The sequence below is a fragment of the Conger conger genome, chromosome 2, assembly GCF_963514075.1.
Source record: "Conger conger chromosome 2, fConCon1.1, whole genome shotgun sequence".
NCBI lineage: Eukaryota > Metazoa > Chordata > Actinopteri > Anguilliformes > Congridae > Conger > Conger conger.
This window is the reverse complement of record NC_083761.1, coordinates 51,716,340-51,734,113: the sequence shown is the minus strand read 5'-3', so window position 1 is coordinate 51,734,113 and position 17,774 is coordinate 51,716,340. Positions and strand designations below refer to the sequence as shown.

General features: G+C 40.8%; 1 protein-coding gene across 1 annotated transcript in view; it reads left to right on the top strand.

Moving 5' to 3' along the window:
• LOC133122459 (SH3 and multiple ankyrin repeat domains protein 1-like) overlaps positions 1-17,774 on the top strand; it is a 110,643-nt gene that overhangs the window by 76,361 nt on the left and 16,508 nt on the right. The window contains exons 15-22 of the mRNA XM_061232440.1: positions 9,328-9,410; positions 11,078-11,202; positions 11,824-11,959; positions 12,648-12,728; positions 17,078-17,086; positions 17,247-17,273; positions 17,408-17,464; positions 17,560-17,675. Coding sequence (XP_061088424.1) covers positions 9,328-9,410; positions 11,078-11,202; positions 11,824-11,959; positions 12,648-12,728; positions 17,078-17,086; positions 17,247-17,273; positions 17,408-17,464; positions 17,560-17,675 — 634 coding nt within the window. The remainder of the gene's footprint in view (positions 1-9,327; positions 9,411-11,077; positions 11,203-11,823; positions 11,960-12,647; positions 12,729-17,077; positions 17,087-17,246; positions 17,274-17,407; positions 17,465-17,559; positions 17,676-17,774) is intronic.

The window sequence follows — 17,774 nt, the reverse complement described above, 5'->3', positions numbered from 1 at the left end:
GAAAAGAGGGGAAATCGGAAATCAAAGCCACTGCACAAGCATTGGGGATAGCTTGTACAACAACTTGGAATGTCCTGAAAAAGAATGAAACCACTGGTGTATAGGGGGATCAAGAAAAACGACAGCAGTTGATGACAGAAACATTGTGAGAGCTGTGAAGATAACCCCCAAAACATCAGTCATTGACATCACAAACCTTCACCCCTGCCCTGTAGCGATCTCAATCAACCCTTAGAAGAATACTCAGAGAGTAGCAATATAGAGGCTATACCACAAGATGTAGGAAGAATAAGAAGGCGAGATTACAGTTTGCAAAGTACATAACAGCTGCACACGAAAGCTACATAAGAAAGTTTTATGAACTGATGAGACCAAGATTAACCTCTACCTGATGGAAAGGCCAGAGTGTGGGGAAAGAAGGGATCTGCTCATGATCCAAAACATACAAGCTCATCTGTGAAGCACGGTGGAGGAAGTGTCATGGCTTGGGCTTGCATGGCTGCTTCTGGACTAGGCTCACTATACTTTATTGATGATGTAGCAGCAGGATGATTTCAGTCTACAAAAACATTCTGTCGGGCAATTTACGGAAAAATGTGTCCAAGCTAATTGGGAGTAACTTCAACCCCCGGCGAAACAAACAACAACAGAAAGAGGCTGCAGTAGAAGCCTGGAAAAGCATTTCTAAAGAAGAATGCAACTGTTTGGTGAAGTCAATGGGTCTGCAAGCTTTACTTAAATACTGTTCCAATACTTTTTCTCACCTAAAAATTGGGTGGTCTGATACCAAAGGTGCTATGTTGTAAGTAGTTGAACACATCTAGGAAATAAATACCAGGAAATAAAAGCTGAAATTCTGAACTCTTGTCTTGTGTTCATCGTTTTATCTCAACCCCAAATGTATTCAGTGTATTACAAAAACAAAGGAATTGGCCTTGCTGTTCCAATACTTTTTGAGGGGACTGCAGCTACAAGCTTACATTCTCCCTATGTTCAATGAATGAGCATAACGTCTGGGAAGACTTTTGTTTATATCACTATGTGCTACACTTTTTCTATGGGCAGTGATCTTACTGAGCAAGCTAGGCTGTCTTGTTTAGCTTAGCCAGAGACCCCCAGTCTATATAGTTTAGACGCATACTCCTATACAACTGGAGGTAATGTTACACTGCTTTGCTGGAACAGAAACTGTTACCATAGCAACATGAAATAGGCCCATTATATTCAAAACAGGGGCTAGCCTATAAACCTAGCTAATCGTTCTCAATCATAAGCTACAGAACAAATCATGTCTGTGTGAATTAATAGGCTAAATGGCGTCAATTACTTTCAAATAACGGGATGATTCCATACTAAATCTAGTATGCTGCTCAATAGTCATTGATGGGCTACAAGCTGACAATGCTTGAGTTGGCAGTAGCTCCCACATCATTGAAAACTGTTGAAATTATAATATTGCAACATTTGGCTTGCTATTTTTGACAAAAAATATTTTTCACTGTTTTATGTTGATGTGCATTCATTTATAACCATTATTAAGCTGCATTTGGTGGCCAAACTGTTATAGAAAAGTTACACATCCCTCCCGGCCAATCAGAATTGAGTATTTAAGTCGTTGTATAAATTAATATCAATAGCTGGTTTAACTCACACTCAGCATATAAACAAAAAACATCTGCCAGCGTTCTTTATTGTAACGACCATAGACCTACACAAATGCTAATTTAAGAATAGAATGGTGTTCTATTCAGTAATATAGCACCATTACTTATTATATAGACCTGCCTGTTGAGTGCACAATCTTTTGCTGGAGAGTTATTCACATTTCTTTTTTTTTCCAATTATAATAAAATGTTTCAATATTTCTGAATATTTCTAATTTACTGTATTTTTAAATGGTAGGCTAGTTTTGGAGGAGTTCATGAAGGACTGTTCTTGAAACCTTGACACTGCTGCCCTCTACTGTTGGACAGCGATGGATTAGAGTGCTCACATTTGCCATCTGGTGGTGGATGTACGAACAGCACATAGTTACTGTGGAAAATGTTTGCAAATTTGCAGCCGCCTGGCAGGTCTCCCAAGGCAAAAGCGACAGAATTCTGACAGCCGGTTATAAAATATCCAACCCCAATTCTGACAGCCTATTATAAGCTATCCAACCCAAATTCTGACAGCCTGTTATACACTATCCAACCCCAATTCTCACTGCAGATGAGGCTGATCTGATTCATTCTCCCATTAACAATCCTTTTTCTTGAATTGAATCCGTTCTTCAATTGGTTTTACCCTTCTCTCTTTGTAATCTCATCCGTAACTCTCTTTCCATTCCATACCTCTTTTGATTCTTTTATCAATTTTTTACTCTACTGCTCTATTATTCATTTCCTCTCTTTCTCTCCCCTGCAGTGTCTCCATCTGTGTCCTCAGAATGGAGGTCAGACACTGAAGGTCATTCAGCAGGGACACAGCACTGAGGTGGACAGAAAAAGAGGGGAAATGTGGAAAAGAAAGTACAAGAGAACTAAAGAGAATGGGCAAATATTGGAGATTACAACATGTGAAGGGGGGAAGGAATAGAAGGGAAGAAGAAAGGAGATAAGCAGACTATATAAGAGACATTGAAAGAAGAATTTGGATAAAGAAATAGAAAGAATGAAATGAGTCATAGTCATGGTTGGTTGATTTTAAGCCAGGTCCATAATATCAGAGGTTTGGTTCCAACTGGTGGGTTGGATTGGGTCCCAGCTATCCACGTAGCTGTCTCATTGTATGGCAGTCAGAAGTAGCCGGTTTCTAGCACATAAAATAAGGATGGGCTTCTCAGCTCTGTCATATACATTGATTGACCATGTTGTGTAGCAGTGAGTTGCAGTTGTGCTAATTCACACAAGTTGACAACTTGTCTTGAAACCCCAAATCTGGACCTGCTTGAGTTTATATCCTACTGGAAATTGAAGTTGCCTTTGATTAAAAAAATCAGCAAATTAATGTGATAAAAATATTATCCTCTTTTCCTCCTCTTTTTCTTCCAAATTCCACCGTTCAATGCTTCTTCATCCCCCCTATTTTTCCATTTCATTTTCTCTATATTTATGCATGCACTCTGAACAAACTTTTTCACCAAGGTAAAAAGCATAATAGTAAATGCAATGATCACAACATACAATGGCACTGTCTCACATGAAAACTCTAGTTGCAAGTACTAGAATTACATCAGCGTGTTGTGTCCATAAGTCCTGCACATATTCATTCCCAGGGGCAGCTGGTTGGCATGGGAGAAAAACAGTGGGATTCTCATTCACTGCTTATCACATTGGCCAACTCTTTGAATCATGTGATTTAGTGTTCTCTGGGGGGGGGGTTGCATTTGACTCTCATATATGAACCTGAATCCCAGAGCCTTTTCATTTCCTGTGCACTCATTCTTTTTCCTTTTTTCTATCTCTGTGCTCCACTCTCCTACAAACATGCTGGATGCACAGGCATAGAGCTCACATGCAGAGAGAGAGGGAGCGAGAGAGGGAAAGAGCGAGAGACCATGAGAACCGTAGACACGGAAGGCAACAACACAATAGAGAGAGTGAGAGACAGAGAGAGAGAGAGAATGAGAAAGCTGACAGAAGAAAACACTGACACACAGGGAGGCAAGCATTGACAGAGATGATGTGAGTGTTTATTTCTTTCTCCTCCTCCTGTTCCCTTGCTATTTGTCCCTCTCTCCCTTCCTTTCTCTGCGTGTCGTTGTCGATACATTGGTCCCTGCTCTTGTTTCTCTCTGCCTTATCCCTCTCTCTTCCTTCATTCATGCGTTCAGCTTTGTTTGTGGACAATGTAAGAGAAAAAGAGGAATGAGAGAAGGGGAGTATGATTTAGGTATGTGCTTGTTTGCATGTGTGTGTGTGTGTGTGTGCGTGTGTTTGTTTGTGTGTGCTTGCAAGCATCTATGTGTGCTTATGTGTTTTTGTGTTCTCGTGAGCGTGTGTGAGCATGTGTGTGTTTTTGAGTTGTACGAGAGAGGGAATGAGTTAATAGGAAAGGAGATAGGCTTCATTAAAAGGAGAGCCAGGACTAGAGAGAAATGATTTGGGGTGCTACTGTATGAGAGGGCAGAGAAAGCAAGAGACACGCAGGGACAACAGGAAAGTTGTCCCTGTCCCAGAGCATGGGTGAGATAGAGGGATTAGTGGGAGTGGGGAGAAAGTGGGGAACAGGCAAAGAGAACAGACACAGACCACAGAGAGAATAAGGATGATGCAGTGTGATACGAGGCGAAAGGGCGCAACAAGTCAATATAGGGTGACAGAGGTAAAATAGGGTGATGGATGGATGGAGAAAGAGAGGTGGAAGGAGAGATTGACAGGGTATCACACCTGTGGATGTGGACAGAATGGTCAGATCAAACAGTTGAAGACAATAGAGAAAGGAAAGAAGTTAGGAACACAGAACTGGATAGACATTGGGAATAATCCAGCGTGAATGACTGACCATGGTCTCAGCATTTTTTATTCCTGTTTTTTGAAAGATACAATTTATTAGTGACATATTTTATAGTCACATTAAAAGGAAATGAGTTCACAACTTGTCGTAGTTGCAATGGGCTATTATATAGCATGTACACTCTCTGAGGCTTTATTAGGAACACCTGTCATGCAATTATCTTATCAGCCAATCATGTGGTAGCAATCCAATGCATAAAATCATGCAGATATGGGTCAGGAGCTTCAGTTAATGTTCAGAATGGGGAAAAAATGTGATCTAAGTGACTTGTGACCGTGGAATGATTGTTGGTGCCAGACAGGGTGGTGTGAGTATCTCAGAAACTGCTGATCTCCTTTGATATTCACACACAACAATCTCTAGAGTTTGCAGGGAATGGTGCAACAAACAAAAAACAGCCTGTGAACAGCAGTTCTGTGGGCAAAAAGGCATTGTTAATGAGAGAGGTCAGAGGGGAAGGACCAGACTGGTCAAAGCTGACAGGAAGGTGACAATATACAATGCAAATAACCACACATTACAACAGTGGTATGCTGAAGAGCATCTCCGGACACACAACGTGTCAAACCTCTAAGTAGGTAGGCTACAGCAGCAGAAAGTTAATAAGTTAAAAAAAACCTAATAAAGTGCACAGTGAGTGTATGTATGTATATAGTATGGAACTACATTATAATATAGTTAATAATACATATGCATTACTTTTAATAGTTTCATTGTGCCTATCTAGAACCTACATTTTCTGCGGCAGCCAGCACTCCTTGTATGTGTTATGTTTTCTTCATTGCATTTTCAACAACTGGAAGTTGATTAGCCATATCCTCTGCACTGTGTTGTGGACTGTTGTTTTAATCAATATATAATAGGCATTGTTTATTACTGCTATAGTTTACACATGTATCTAACTTGAGATTAAATATATATGTCCTCTATGAGGAAGAAAAAGTCTTTCAGGATGAAACACAGCCAAAGTGTTTATTTGGACATACTTATGAAATGGAATGTGAGTTACCAGGCAGATTTATAGATGGTATGGTATGATATGGTATGACTGCCATCCACTTTTCCCTCTCTGTTTTTATTTGCAGAGAAGTGGCTACAATGCAAGTGCAAGTGTAAGGAACTGTATTCACCCATGATGTGTTATATCTGTTTACAGTATACCATGAAGCCACCACACATTGTGCTTTAATGCACACGTGCATATGTTACATTGGAATAGAAGCCACTTGATTTAAATGGGAAAAGATTTATATTAATTATAAACATCGTATCAAGAAAGCCCGGGCCTCTCTGTGTGGAGTTTGCATGTTCTCCCAGTGTCTGAGTGGGTTTCATTTGGGTACTCCGGTTTCCTCCCACAGCCCAAAGACATGCAGGTTAGGGACTACAGAAATGACAAAATTAGCTCATTAGCTAACTCTGGCTCATTTAAATTGATGTGGAAACTGAAAATGTTGATTAATTTGCACTGTCCCTGATAAATAAAAAATAAGTTTGTGTCTTTATGAATGGGAAAAGGCTCCAGGAGAGACAGAAAGGTTACTGTTGCCTGACCTATCCCTCTGTGTGACTCATGAAGAGAGAAGGGAGATGACAGGTGCAGTGGGATCTGATTGTTTGTATTATGGTCGTGTGCAATGCCAATTTTATTGGTCCTTCAGACTAATATTTTCATGACCGTATATAATTGAATTGTCATGACGATATATGGTGCTTGTGTTCAGTTACTGTGTGACTGTGTGCGTGTACTTGAGTGTATGTGCGTATTTGTGCATTCACAGGCTGCCATTGGCCAGTAGGCATGTACATATGTTAGCTGAGTGGATCAGACTGAGGGAATCAGCTGTTTGTATATGTGCAATCTGCCAACAATCCCACCCCCAGCCTTGCTTTCTCCTTATGTCTCTCTGTCCCCCCTTTCCCCCTCCCAAAATTACCTCATTTTCTCACTCCCTCTTTTATGTTAAACCACCTCTCTCTCCCCTCCCCCATCTTCCTCATACACTCCCTCCCTTTCTCTCTCCCTCTCCCTCTCTCTCTCTCTCTCTGTCGCAGTCACAGAACCATCTCTCTAGCTCTCTCTTTCTCTCTCTCTCCATCTTAAGTATGAAGGGTCTGGGAGAGCTGGGCCCTCGCTCTCTCTCTCTCTGTCTCTCTCTCCTCCTCTCCTCCCCTCTCGCGGCTCTCTCTGGCTGTTCTCTCGCTAGAAGACGTGGAGGAGGAGGAGGGGGGGGAAATGGCGATGGGGGGATGCGGAGAGGGGGATCTCTCTCTCCCTCTCTCCCTCTCTTCTTCCTGGCCGTCCTTAGGCCCCAGAAACAGGAGCGTTTGGTTCATTTACAGGTAGTGCCTCTTTTATTTCCCAGCTATGGAGGGAGGGAGAGGGTGATGAGAGAAGGGGAGAGGCAGTGCATGTGAGAAGACACGGATGGGTAGATGGATAGATAGATAGAAATACAGCCGGATAGGCCGATGGGGTGTATTGTGGTGTTTGTATGTTTTATATGCGAGGGTGTGCATATGTGCATTTCTTAGTGTGGGTGTGTGTAATGAATGAGAGATTCTGAGCCCTCTGTGTGTGCATTGCTGTTTGTCTCTGTACCTCCCCTCTGTATTTATGAATCCCGGTGTCTCTCCCTCTGAATCTCTACATTTCAAAATGTCAGCATGTGATTTGTGCCTTCATTGAGCATACTCGTTGGGGTGGATCTGAAATTTCTGATTTCAATTTGGCAGAATATTAGGTGTGTGTGTGTGAGCGTGTGCGAGCGTGTGTGCGTATACGTGTCTGTGTGTGTGTGTGTGTGTGTGTGTGTGCGTGTGGATGAAGCTGCATACTTCTGTGAAGTGCTGTTGAAAGGGAGAGGAGTAGAGCAGAAAGGAGAATACATTCTTAAATGGGTTGCTATTGATGCTGTTGCTTTGCTTCATCTGGCCTGGCACAAAAGGAGCGAGCGAGAGAGAGAGAGGGAGAGATAGAATGGCGTGTGTATGTATGCGTGTATGTTTACAGTAGTGTGCACTAACAAGAAAGATGGTGCTGCCCTCATCTATGTACGCAGATAGTAGAACTGGAGCTCAAGCAAGATCACGCTGTTGTACAGTGTGAAATAGGAGTGTAAGGACACAAACACTGAGTGATACGCTGACATAGTAAGACACTTGAGCTACAGTAAAAACTCTAAATTCCAGAAATAGTAAATACCCATTTACCAAGATGTGACCAAGGCTGTCATAGCTGGAGGGAAAAATCTTATTCCTAGAGAACCAGCATGATATATAATCTTATAGACTGACTTCAGTGTTATAAAAAAAAACAACAGAAAGAGGAGAATGCAAAATGCTTTAATCAAGGATTGTTGATGCAATTTTTCTTATTATTCTGCACTATATTTACAACCATGTAGAAAGCCTGTGATGGTTCTGAGTTTCAAACTGCAAGAAAGCTAGAAAGAAGGAGAAAGAGGGAGTGAGTGAGAAGGACAGATGGTGAGAGGTGGTTCTTTGCCAGCATACAGTAGGATTATCTGTGAGCATGTACAGTAAATTACAGTAGGGACAATGTCTGAACACTTCAGTCTGAAACTGACTGATTGCCACTCAAGCTGACACGCATTGGCTGACAAATGCACTGACTAATTGAGTGATTGATTGACACGCTGACTGGCAAAGGGACAAGATGTTCAGGTGTCTGATTTTGTGCACAGAAAAAAATACCAAAAAAAAGAGAAAAAGAAACAGAATTTGTGGAAGAATTAATACAAGGATGCCCAAAATATAGTGAAACTACAATTTTAGATTTAAAGGTGGGTGTTCATATGTACCCATTTTTGCATAGAACAGTGATACATTCAAAGGTTATGATGAGTGGCTTTACATTTTGTAATCTAATTTTTCATCTCCCTCTTCCTCTTGGTCTCTCCGCCGAACACTGCAGTTGACCCCTGAACTTTAGCCTCAACATCTGCAGATTCAGAACTGTCATTTATGTGACAAGACCAACCCAATTTCTTGTATTTAATTTCTCCACTTTTTAGAATAAGCTGGTCCCCTTTACTCACCATACTAACAAAGGGGTGTCACTATTGACGATGCTAGTAACACTGATGCGCATCATTTTGTGACACATCCCCCAGTGGACCTCTGAGACTGACTTTAAGGGCTGGGCCACCAGGAAGTGTGAGATGCCATTGCCAGTATGCTTCTGCACTCTCATTTAAAAAAATATTTACCACCTCTGGGTGGAGTGGAACAAAATGGAGCCGTGAAATAAAAATAGTAAATGCATTCATGTTTTTAAAAACCTGCCTACATTTCAGTGGATAAGTGCAAACTTGTCTTTTGACACCCTATCTATCTGTTTCTCTCTTCCTCTCCAAGTATTCAAATCAGCACAGTATTGTCAAGGCATTTTAGGACATGAACATACAAGCTCAATCTTTCCTCTCCTCCCTCCTTCAGTGAAAACATGAATAATGTGATAGTAGAGTCATCCTTAGACCCTCACTCTCTCTTGCTCTCTTGTCTTTCTGGTCCATTCCGTTTTGAGATTTGGTTATTCATAGGTATGGCGTAGTCTGTATACAACTTTTTTGCAAATTAACTGTTAAACAGCAGCGCTTGAAGGAGAAATGGTGTTACATTTGTGAATGTGTGGTGTTAGTATACTTGTTTGCATACTAGTATGCTTGTATTCCCTAAAAAGGAGGGGTGCAGACTGTGGGAAACAGATGTGCTTGACAGCATCTAGAGTATATGTTCAGGGATCATTTCTAAATAGATTTATTTATAGGTTTTTAAGAGTCAAAAGTCTCCTATTCTTTCTCGCAGTGACTACATTATTAAGGAGAAGACGGTGCTCCTGCAGAAGAAAGACAGTGAGGGTTTTGGCTTTGTGCTGAGGGGAGCTAAAGGTTGGCCCTCCGTTTCTCTTCTGTTTCTCTGCATCATCCCATTCTCTGATGCCTGTCCTGTTTCTCAACATGATCTCTCACATCCACCCCTCCTGTTTCTCTGCATCAGCTCATGCTCTGATGCCGCTCCTGTTTCTCAATATGATCTCTCACACTCATCCCTCCTGTTTCCTAGCCACATATTGTACTCACACCTCTCCTGTTTCTGCATACCATCCCACATACACTCCTATTTATCCAGACCATCCCTCACACACACTCCTGTTTCCCTGTACCATCCCACACACACTCCTTTTTCCCCGTACCATCCCACACAAACGCACACCCTCCTGTTTCTCCATACCATCCCATGCACACACTCCTGCTTCTCCATACGCTCCCTCACACTCACTCCTGTTTATCCATACCATCCCACACACACTCCTGTTTCCCTGTACCATCCCATACCATCCCACACACAATACTGTTTCTCCATACCATCCCACACACACACTCCTGTTTCTCCATATCATCCCACACACAAACTCCTGTTTCTCCATACTATCCCTCACACACACTCCTGTTTCCCTGTACCATCACACACACACTCCTGTTTCCCCATACCATCCCACACACAAACTCCTGTTTCTCCATACCATCCCACGCACACACTCCTGTTTCGCCATACCATCCCACGCACACACTCCTGTTTCTCCATACCATCCCACACACACTCCTGTTTCCCCATACCATCCCACACACAAACTCCTGTTTCTCATGCCATCCCACGCACACACTCCTGTTTCTCCATACCATCCCACACACACTCCTGTTTCTCCATACCATCCCTCCACCCTCCTGTTTCTCCATACCATCCCACACACACACATCCCTTTTTCTCAGAACCATCACATTCTCTCCTGTTTCTCCAAAGTACAACAAACCCTTCCATCTTGCTCAAAGTTGCACACTTGCTCACTTATCACCATGGTCTGGGTGAATATTGGGACCTGCAAGGTCGGTAGTTCGATCCCCAGTGTAGCCACAATAACATCCACACAGCCATTTGGCCCTTAACCCTGCATTGCTCCAGGGGAGGATTATCTCCTGCTTAGTCAAATCAACTGTAAGTTGCTTTGGATAAAAGTGTCAGCCAAATTACATGTAATGTAATGTTATGTCAAGTTTAATCACCATTCTAAGTTCATACACTGCCTGGCCAGCTAACCAACCTATGTAACGATAGCAACATGCTGGGAAAATAGTAAGCCTAGTAAACAACTATATAAGCAGTTAATTTTATCATAAACATATATGTTTCAGGGCGATCTGCCCAAAAATATTAAAGACCCCTCATTATAGTTTCAACTTTCGCAAATGACCATGGTATCAGCGGAATAATCCACTTCAAGGTGTGCATTAAAGGGTTTGAACGCTTTGCGTTGGATGGTTCTACACCTCCACATTGCGCATTAAAACCCTTTAATGCACACCTAGTCATGGATTATTTCTAACTAATCACTTCCTCTTCATTTTCCTTTCTGGGTGTATTGGTAGCAAATTATTTAACAATGGTCCTCATAAAGATGTATATTCATTATTATGCTCCATAGCTTTTTCTTTATTTCCTTTCTTTTCAATGTAATTATTTCTGCCTTGATTCCGTCTCCTTCTCACTTTTTCTCCAGCTCAGACTCCTATAGAGGAGTTTACTCCCACACCAGCTTTCCCTGCTCTGCAGTATCTAGAATCAGTGGACGAAGGGGGTGTGGCCTGGAGAGCTGGCCTGCGAATGGGAGACTTCCTTATTGAGGTGTGTGCTTCTGAATTTTATATTTCTTAGTAAACTGAACAGCACAGTAGCACATAAACAGCCACATAGAACAAGTATATATTGTAGAGGATGCATTGGGAATGGAGGTTGTTTGGACATGAAAATACAGTAATTTTAAGAATTTTGATTCTTTACTGATTAGAATTTAAAATAGGCTACTTTTGTCCCTATAATGTTTATTATGAATGACCAGTAATCAAACCTGATTGGGATGTCTTTAGTACAATCATTGATTTTTTCTATTTTATTTTATTTTTTTTCATTACTGCCTTTCTTAAGTCAAACAGTAGTAATTTCCCCACATTTACTAACTTTGTAATAGTGCTAGCACATGCCTTTTTGTATAATTTAAATATTCAGTGGTGCGGCATGCTAACATATTTAAATTTAATGCTTAGGTTTTCATGTCAGAAATGAGTAAAAATAAGGGGCTTGGTCTATTGTGGTATCTCTGTGTCTGCCATGGAACTCATCTCCTATCTTCAACTCTGGTCACTTTGTGTAATCTCTTCCACTCTATTGATAGTTCTCTGACATCATTCTTTAAATGGCCCATGTACGTATGACCCATCTCTTCCTCTCACTGCCTCTGTGTCGTAGGTGAATGGCCAGAATGTGGTGAAGGTGGGGCACAGACAGGTGGTCAACATGATCAGGCAAGGTGGGAACAGCCTCATGGTGAAGGTTGTCATGGTAACCCGTAACCCAGAGATGGAGGAGGCATCCAGGAAGAAAAGTAAGATTTTTTGGAAACAAAGATACAAGAAAAATAAGTAGCAAAAGGTTGATTCTTCATCTACATTTGAATCCCATTTTCTCTTATTTTGGTCTCCGTTTGGAATGCCGTATGTATCTTGTTTTTCGGCCAATGAATTGCTGCAACATCAGTATACATTACATCTGGGAGGTGTGCAGGTTTATGCAGACCATGTGACTTACATAGCAGATGCAGGCAGATTGTGCCCGATTACCAAGCGGGGTTACTGTTCATATTGAGGCAGAGGACAATACCCCCAACTGAAACCGTCCTCTGGTGCTACAGTCAACACTGGCTTGATTAAGATAACATTGCAAGTGGCTGTACTGGTCCAATACCACCTTTTTATGTTCCTGGAAAAGTTAATATTTAGTGGAGACTTCCTTTGAATCAGACAATGAAACCTTAGATATTGCTCTTGTCTGCCTACAAATGCAAACATGCGTGGCAAGGTTGTTCAGTTCAAAAACAGATGATTAATGCCATCTGGACATTGAGACTGAGGAGTTGGTAATGGACCAATAATATCAAAATAGCTACCTTGATTATTTAGGGCAAAAAGTAAGGGCACTTTCTGCATTATAATTAATGGAATACGTGTGAAGAGCAACTCATACATACATCTGTGGTTGAATTACACTGGTTCTTCTTTCTTATTCCTTGGCAGTGCCCCAGCAGAGTAAGAGATTGACTCCCCCTGCCATCTCGATGCGCTCCAAATCTATGACCTCAGAGTTGGAGGAAATGGGTAAGATATGGAGAGGAGAGCAGTGAGAGAGTGGATCCACAAGTAAAGACAGACCAATAAGGAGAAGAATGGGTTAAGAAAAACGAGATTGGATGTAAAGTGTGAGTTGATGCCAGGTCAGTAGGAACAGTTCAATGAAAGCACGGAAGAGGATTGGAGTGTTAATACCAGATGAGGGTTCTGAGACAGGATGAGACATCCTGATTGATGTCAAATGTCTCATCCTGTCTGAGAGGAAGCATGAAGAATGGGATGGAGAAAATGGCACTGGAGCAGATTTATATGTGAGATAGAGTAGCTATATGTCCATTCAAAATTTGCAGCATATATATCTCAGTGCTTTAAAGGGATTTCACTTTGGTATAACACAAGTAAATTTGTGGAGCCTACCCCATTTTATTTGCATCAAGTGAATATTAGCAACATCAGCTGTCCCTGCCAACTGTAAACCACATCAGTGTATTTCCCATTTGTCTGGCTCCCATTTACTCAAATTAATTTTTGTGACCATGCCGAATTTATTGAGCTGATAAGCTGTTCTCGGGTTTAGGTTAGTTATACATTTATAAATTAAGAACTATTTTCAAATTGGCTATTGTGTAGAAATATAGCAAGCCATAAATGTATCATTTTGATGCACTCGCCCATCTGAATGTGTTATTGTGCTCAAGAATACACTGATTAACTGTTAACCTTTTTCCAGATCTTCTTTTTCCTTTTTAAGGCAATAAAACAACAAAAATGCATCATGTAAAAAACTAAAGAAAAAACAAAGACACAGACAATTTGACATAGTATTGTTACTAGTGTGTGCCTTAAATACTAGTGTGTGCTTTAACACTATTAATTTCAGCGAGGTCACAAAAATGAATGGGAGTGGGACAAATTTGAAGCTATAGCCATAATTGTACTGACAGCAGGGACAGCTCATACTGCTAATATTCACTATATGCAAATAAAATGGGTGTAAGCTCCACAAAAGGAGTTGTCCCAACGTGAAATATCTTCAGAACTATTGGTTTTATTTACATGCAAGACACCCAAAAAGCCTGTTGCCAAGTGATTTGAATAAGCCCATGTGTTGTGATCAGTGATCATCTACACTTGAGAATGCCTGATGTTTTGAGACATGTGTGGTATAAGCTACCATTTCCTTTCATGCCCATTAAGAGTAGTTCACATTTTCTGAAGGTTCAAAGGTTATTATAAAGTTAACAATTTAGGCACTCATTGCTAATAACAGTCCAAAAGTTACACAAAATTAGCAAGAGGCATTCAATATGCAGAAATTACTCTTAATTGGACTATAGCTATATATCTTATTAAAATCTTGGAACCACTTGCATGTTAGAAAAGGTGAGCAGTAATAGAGACCATTTCAGGGATTATGAACCAACAGGAAATTCAAAGTGAATATGGGAGATCTCAATGCATTTCACTGTTCTTTCAGAGGTTCCACACTGTCACTTCCAGCACTCCCACTACAGGTAACCCCAAAATTACAACCCCTTCCCTTCCTCACTGCCTCCCAATCCACACCCCTTAAATATTTCACCATAAACCCAAAATCTCTGTTACTAAAACTGATAGACAGTGTGTTGCCCTGGTAACACCGTAGGCAGCAGTCAGCACTCTTGGAGAAGGACGTGGGCCATGTTTGGCACTGTTACTCTTGAGCATGCCAAGATGGGTGCACAGTTATGAAAATCAAACCAGTAACTTCAGATATATAAAGGCCAGTAAGCAGTAGGTGCACTGAATGTGTCTGTATCTCTGTGTGCTGAATGTATTGTCTTTGACATTCATTAATCTTTACTATACAGGCCAGGAATGAACAGTGGTCAGTATGACTTACAAAAAGTTTGTAAGTTTGTAAGTCCTGTTTGTTCTGGTTTCCCTTTATTGCAATTTATAAGTCCACAGGTTTCCCACCAACCAGTGTGCTGGGCTTTATTTTAGATTTTACAATTCTAGGTCTGTAATCAAACAATTCACATGTAGTTAGATTCTCAGCTTATATTAAAAACATTTTCTATGTTTTCCCCATGTAGAACACCCCCTTCCCCATTTTTGCGCACCATACTTGGGGGGGGACTATGTTGCCAAATGGCTTCACAGGTGTTTCTGATTAGTCAGTGTTTGTGTTCAATTGCTTCCCTAGTGTGGAAATAAGATACCTTTCAGTATTTAGTCTTGATTCTACGGTCCAGAAGTAATACGCCTTTTCCAACGATTTTCAGGTGCACATAGGACGCATTCTGTCCAGGAAATATGTGTCATATAGACACAGGGCTAGAACCACAGAATACGTGTGATCTACTCGAGTCACAAGATGCGCTTCTGTCCTTAATGCATATGCGAAAAATGGTGGATGGATTGCACAAATAAAGGCGGAGATATTATAAGTGTGGCTGATTATGTATTCCGTTGAATTTACTGAAGTTCACGCAATTAACGAGGGTGGAATTGTGCATGAATTGTGCGAGGCGCAAGACAGAGACACAGATCCAGGCTTCGATGATGCACTGAAACAAATGTACTCAACATTAAATAAACTCTGTACTCAATAATTGTAATAATAAGAAAAAAATAATGTGGTTAAAGTGCACATTGTCAAATTTTTATAAAGGGCATTTTTATACATTTGGTTTCACATTTGGTAGACATTACAGCAGTGTTTATACATAGTCCCCCCCATTTCAGGGCACCATAATGTTTGGGACACAGCAATGTTATGTACAGTATATGAAAGTAGTCATGTTTAGTTTTTTGTTGCATATCCTTTGTAATGAATGAATGCTTGAAATCTGTGATTCATGGATCAGCAGTTTGCTAGATGTCTTCTCTGCCAGGCCTGTATTGTAGCCATCTTTAGCTCATGCTTGTTTTGGGGGCTAGTCCTTGGTACGTTTTCTCTTCAGCATATGAAAGTCATGCTCAAACACTAGTCTCTAGAGTTTGCAAAGAATGGTGCAAAAAACTAAAGAAAATCCAGTGAGGAGCAGCTCTGCGGACAGAAACGTCTTGTTAATGAGAGACGTCAGAGGAGAATGGCCAGACTGGTCAAAGCTGACAGGAAGGTGACAGTAATGCAAATAACCACACATTACAACTGTGGTATGCAGAAGAGCATCTCTGAACAAATAATGCATCATAACTCTAAGTGGATAGGCTACAGCAGTAGAAGTCTAAAAAATAAGTAATAAATACCTAATAAAGTGCTCACTGAGTGTAAATATACGTATAGGATTTTCTTTTGGTTGTTAACTTAAACTGAGGAATAGAGTGAGAAAATAAGATCAGCCTATTTTAACCCTAATGTAAAAGTACCATTGTAATCAATAAACAAAATGATGAGCCTTGTTTAACCGTTTAAATTTGACAGTTTGGATAAAACCATTTTTCTTATTGATGTTTCTCTGCCGTTGGAATATTTTTGGAATTCAAATATATTATGGATTTGGTTCTCTGGACCATTGCCCTGAAAATTATACCTTTAATAATACTACTTTATTTAATAATACTTTAGCTTGATTTGCATCGTCTGTGAAATTCTAAAATGCTTAGATGTTGAGGTCCCCCCATGCTTGTTTTGTCACTGTAAAACCATTGCTAAAACAATGGTATCGTAAAATGGTTTATAGTTTCTATACATTTTTTAATAAAAAATACACATTTTAAAGAACAATTTTAAAATAAGAAATAAACTCAGAAAATGCTGAGCCTTATCGATAAAGGAATAAAGGACTTAAATTAAATGTTAAATTAAATTAGTGTATTTCTACATGACTTTCAAAGTTATTAATGCTCCAGAGTTCTGAGAAACCTCTATTCCTCATGCATTTATATCTCAGGGGTGCCAGTCTAGTGTATTGGATGCGTGCAGCTTTATGACCACTTTATCCTGCCAGATCTGGTATCTACTGTATATTGTAGAACCCATAATATCTGTCCTATTTGCTTCCCCCTTCTTTTCAAAAGTACTCCTCAGTAACGACCTCTGACACACAGCATGCCACCTGCGCATATACCTGTTTATTCAACCCCAATTCAGTAACGTTACTGTAGTGTCATGTAACCTGTGACGTTTTTGCCTTTTTGCAATCCCCCCTCCCACCCCGGCAGACACACACTACACACAATCTTTCCCCCTGATCGCCTGCTTTTCAGGTAATGTAAACACACTCCAGTTCATCTCTGATTCCCACTACTGCAGCTGTGGTTCCAGGTGCGTGACACCTCAGTGAAAACCTTCTAGTCTCCCATAATTCACCTGGTGAGCAGACTTTTCTAACTCATGTAATATCTCTTCTGTTTCTCTGTGTTCCCATGGGGTGGACCCCTTACAGTGGAGAAAGGTGAGACATATATAACTGTTTCATTTTTCGGAAATATCATGCGAATGAGGGGGTTTCATTTCAGAAGTGGTTGTAATAAAGTGAATCATGATTACTGTAATATCGTAAATCACTGTTGGTGGTTGTACAGCTAAAAAAAACCTTCTATTCATGTGTTTAGCTGCATCCCCATGGAAGAAGAAAGCAGGTGAAGTCCCTTACCTCTATTCTATTTTTAAGTGTGCCAATTAAGATTTGTGTGCCCTGTGTACTCAGAGTAAAGCCCTTGAACAAACTGTCATTGTCAGTGTTTTCAAGAGTGTGGAATATTTACTCTTTCAGAGTTCGAGTCTTCACAAGTTTCAGAGAAGAAGAGGACCGTCTATCAGATGGCACTGAGTAAGTCCTCTTATCCACTATCTTCCTAGGACTCCTTGTAGGACCTGGCTGTTTACTGTGGTGTGGAGTGGGCAACCTCTCTCTCTGTCTTGCAGATAAACTTGATGAGATATTGGCAGCTGCTCAGCAGACAATCAGCACCACTGAAGGGCAAGGCTCACGTCTGCATGGAGGAAAGAGGGATCGAACCAGGGGTTTGTTCACCAGCGAGGTATGGCTCTCTGTGTTCTCTTGGTGCTCTCAGGACTTTACCTTCAGTTTACTAACTGGAATGGTTGTCCAGTTAATTCATGTCTCTCCATTCTGTGAC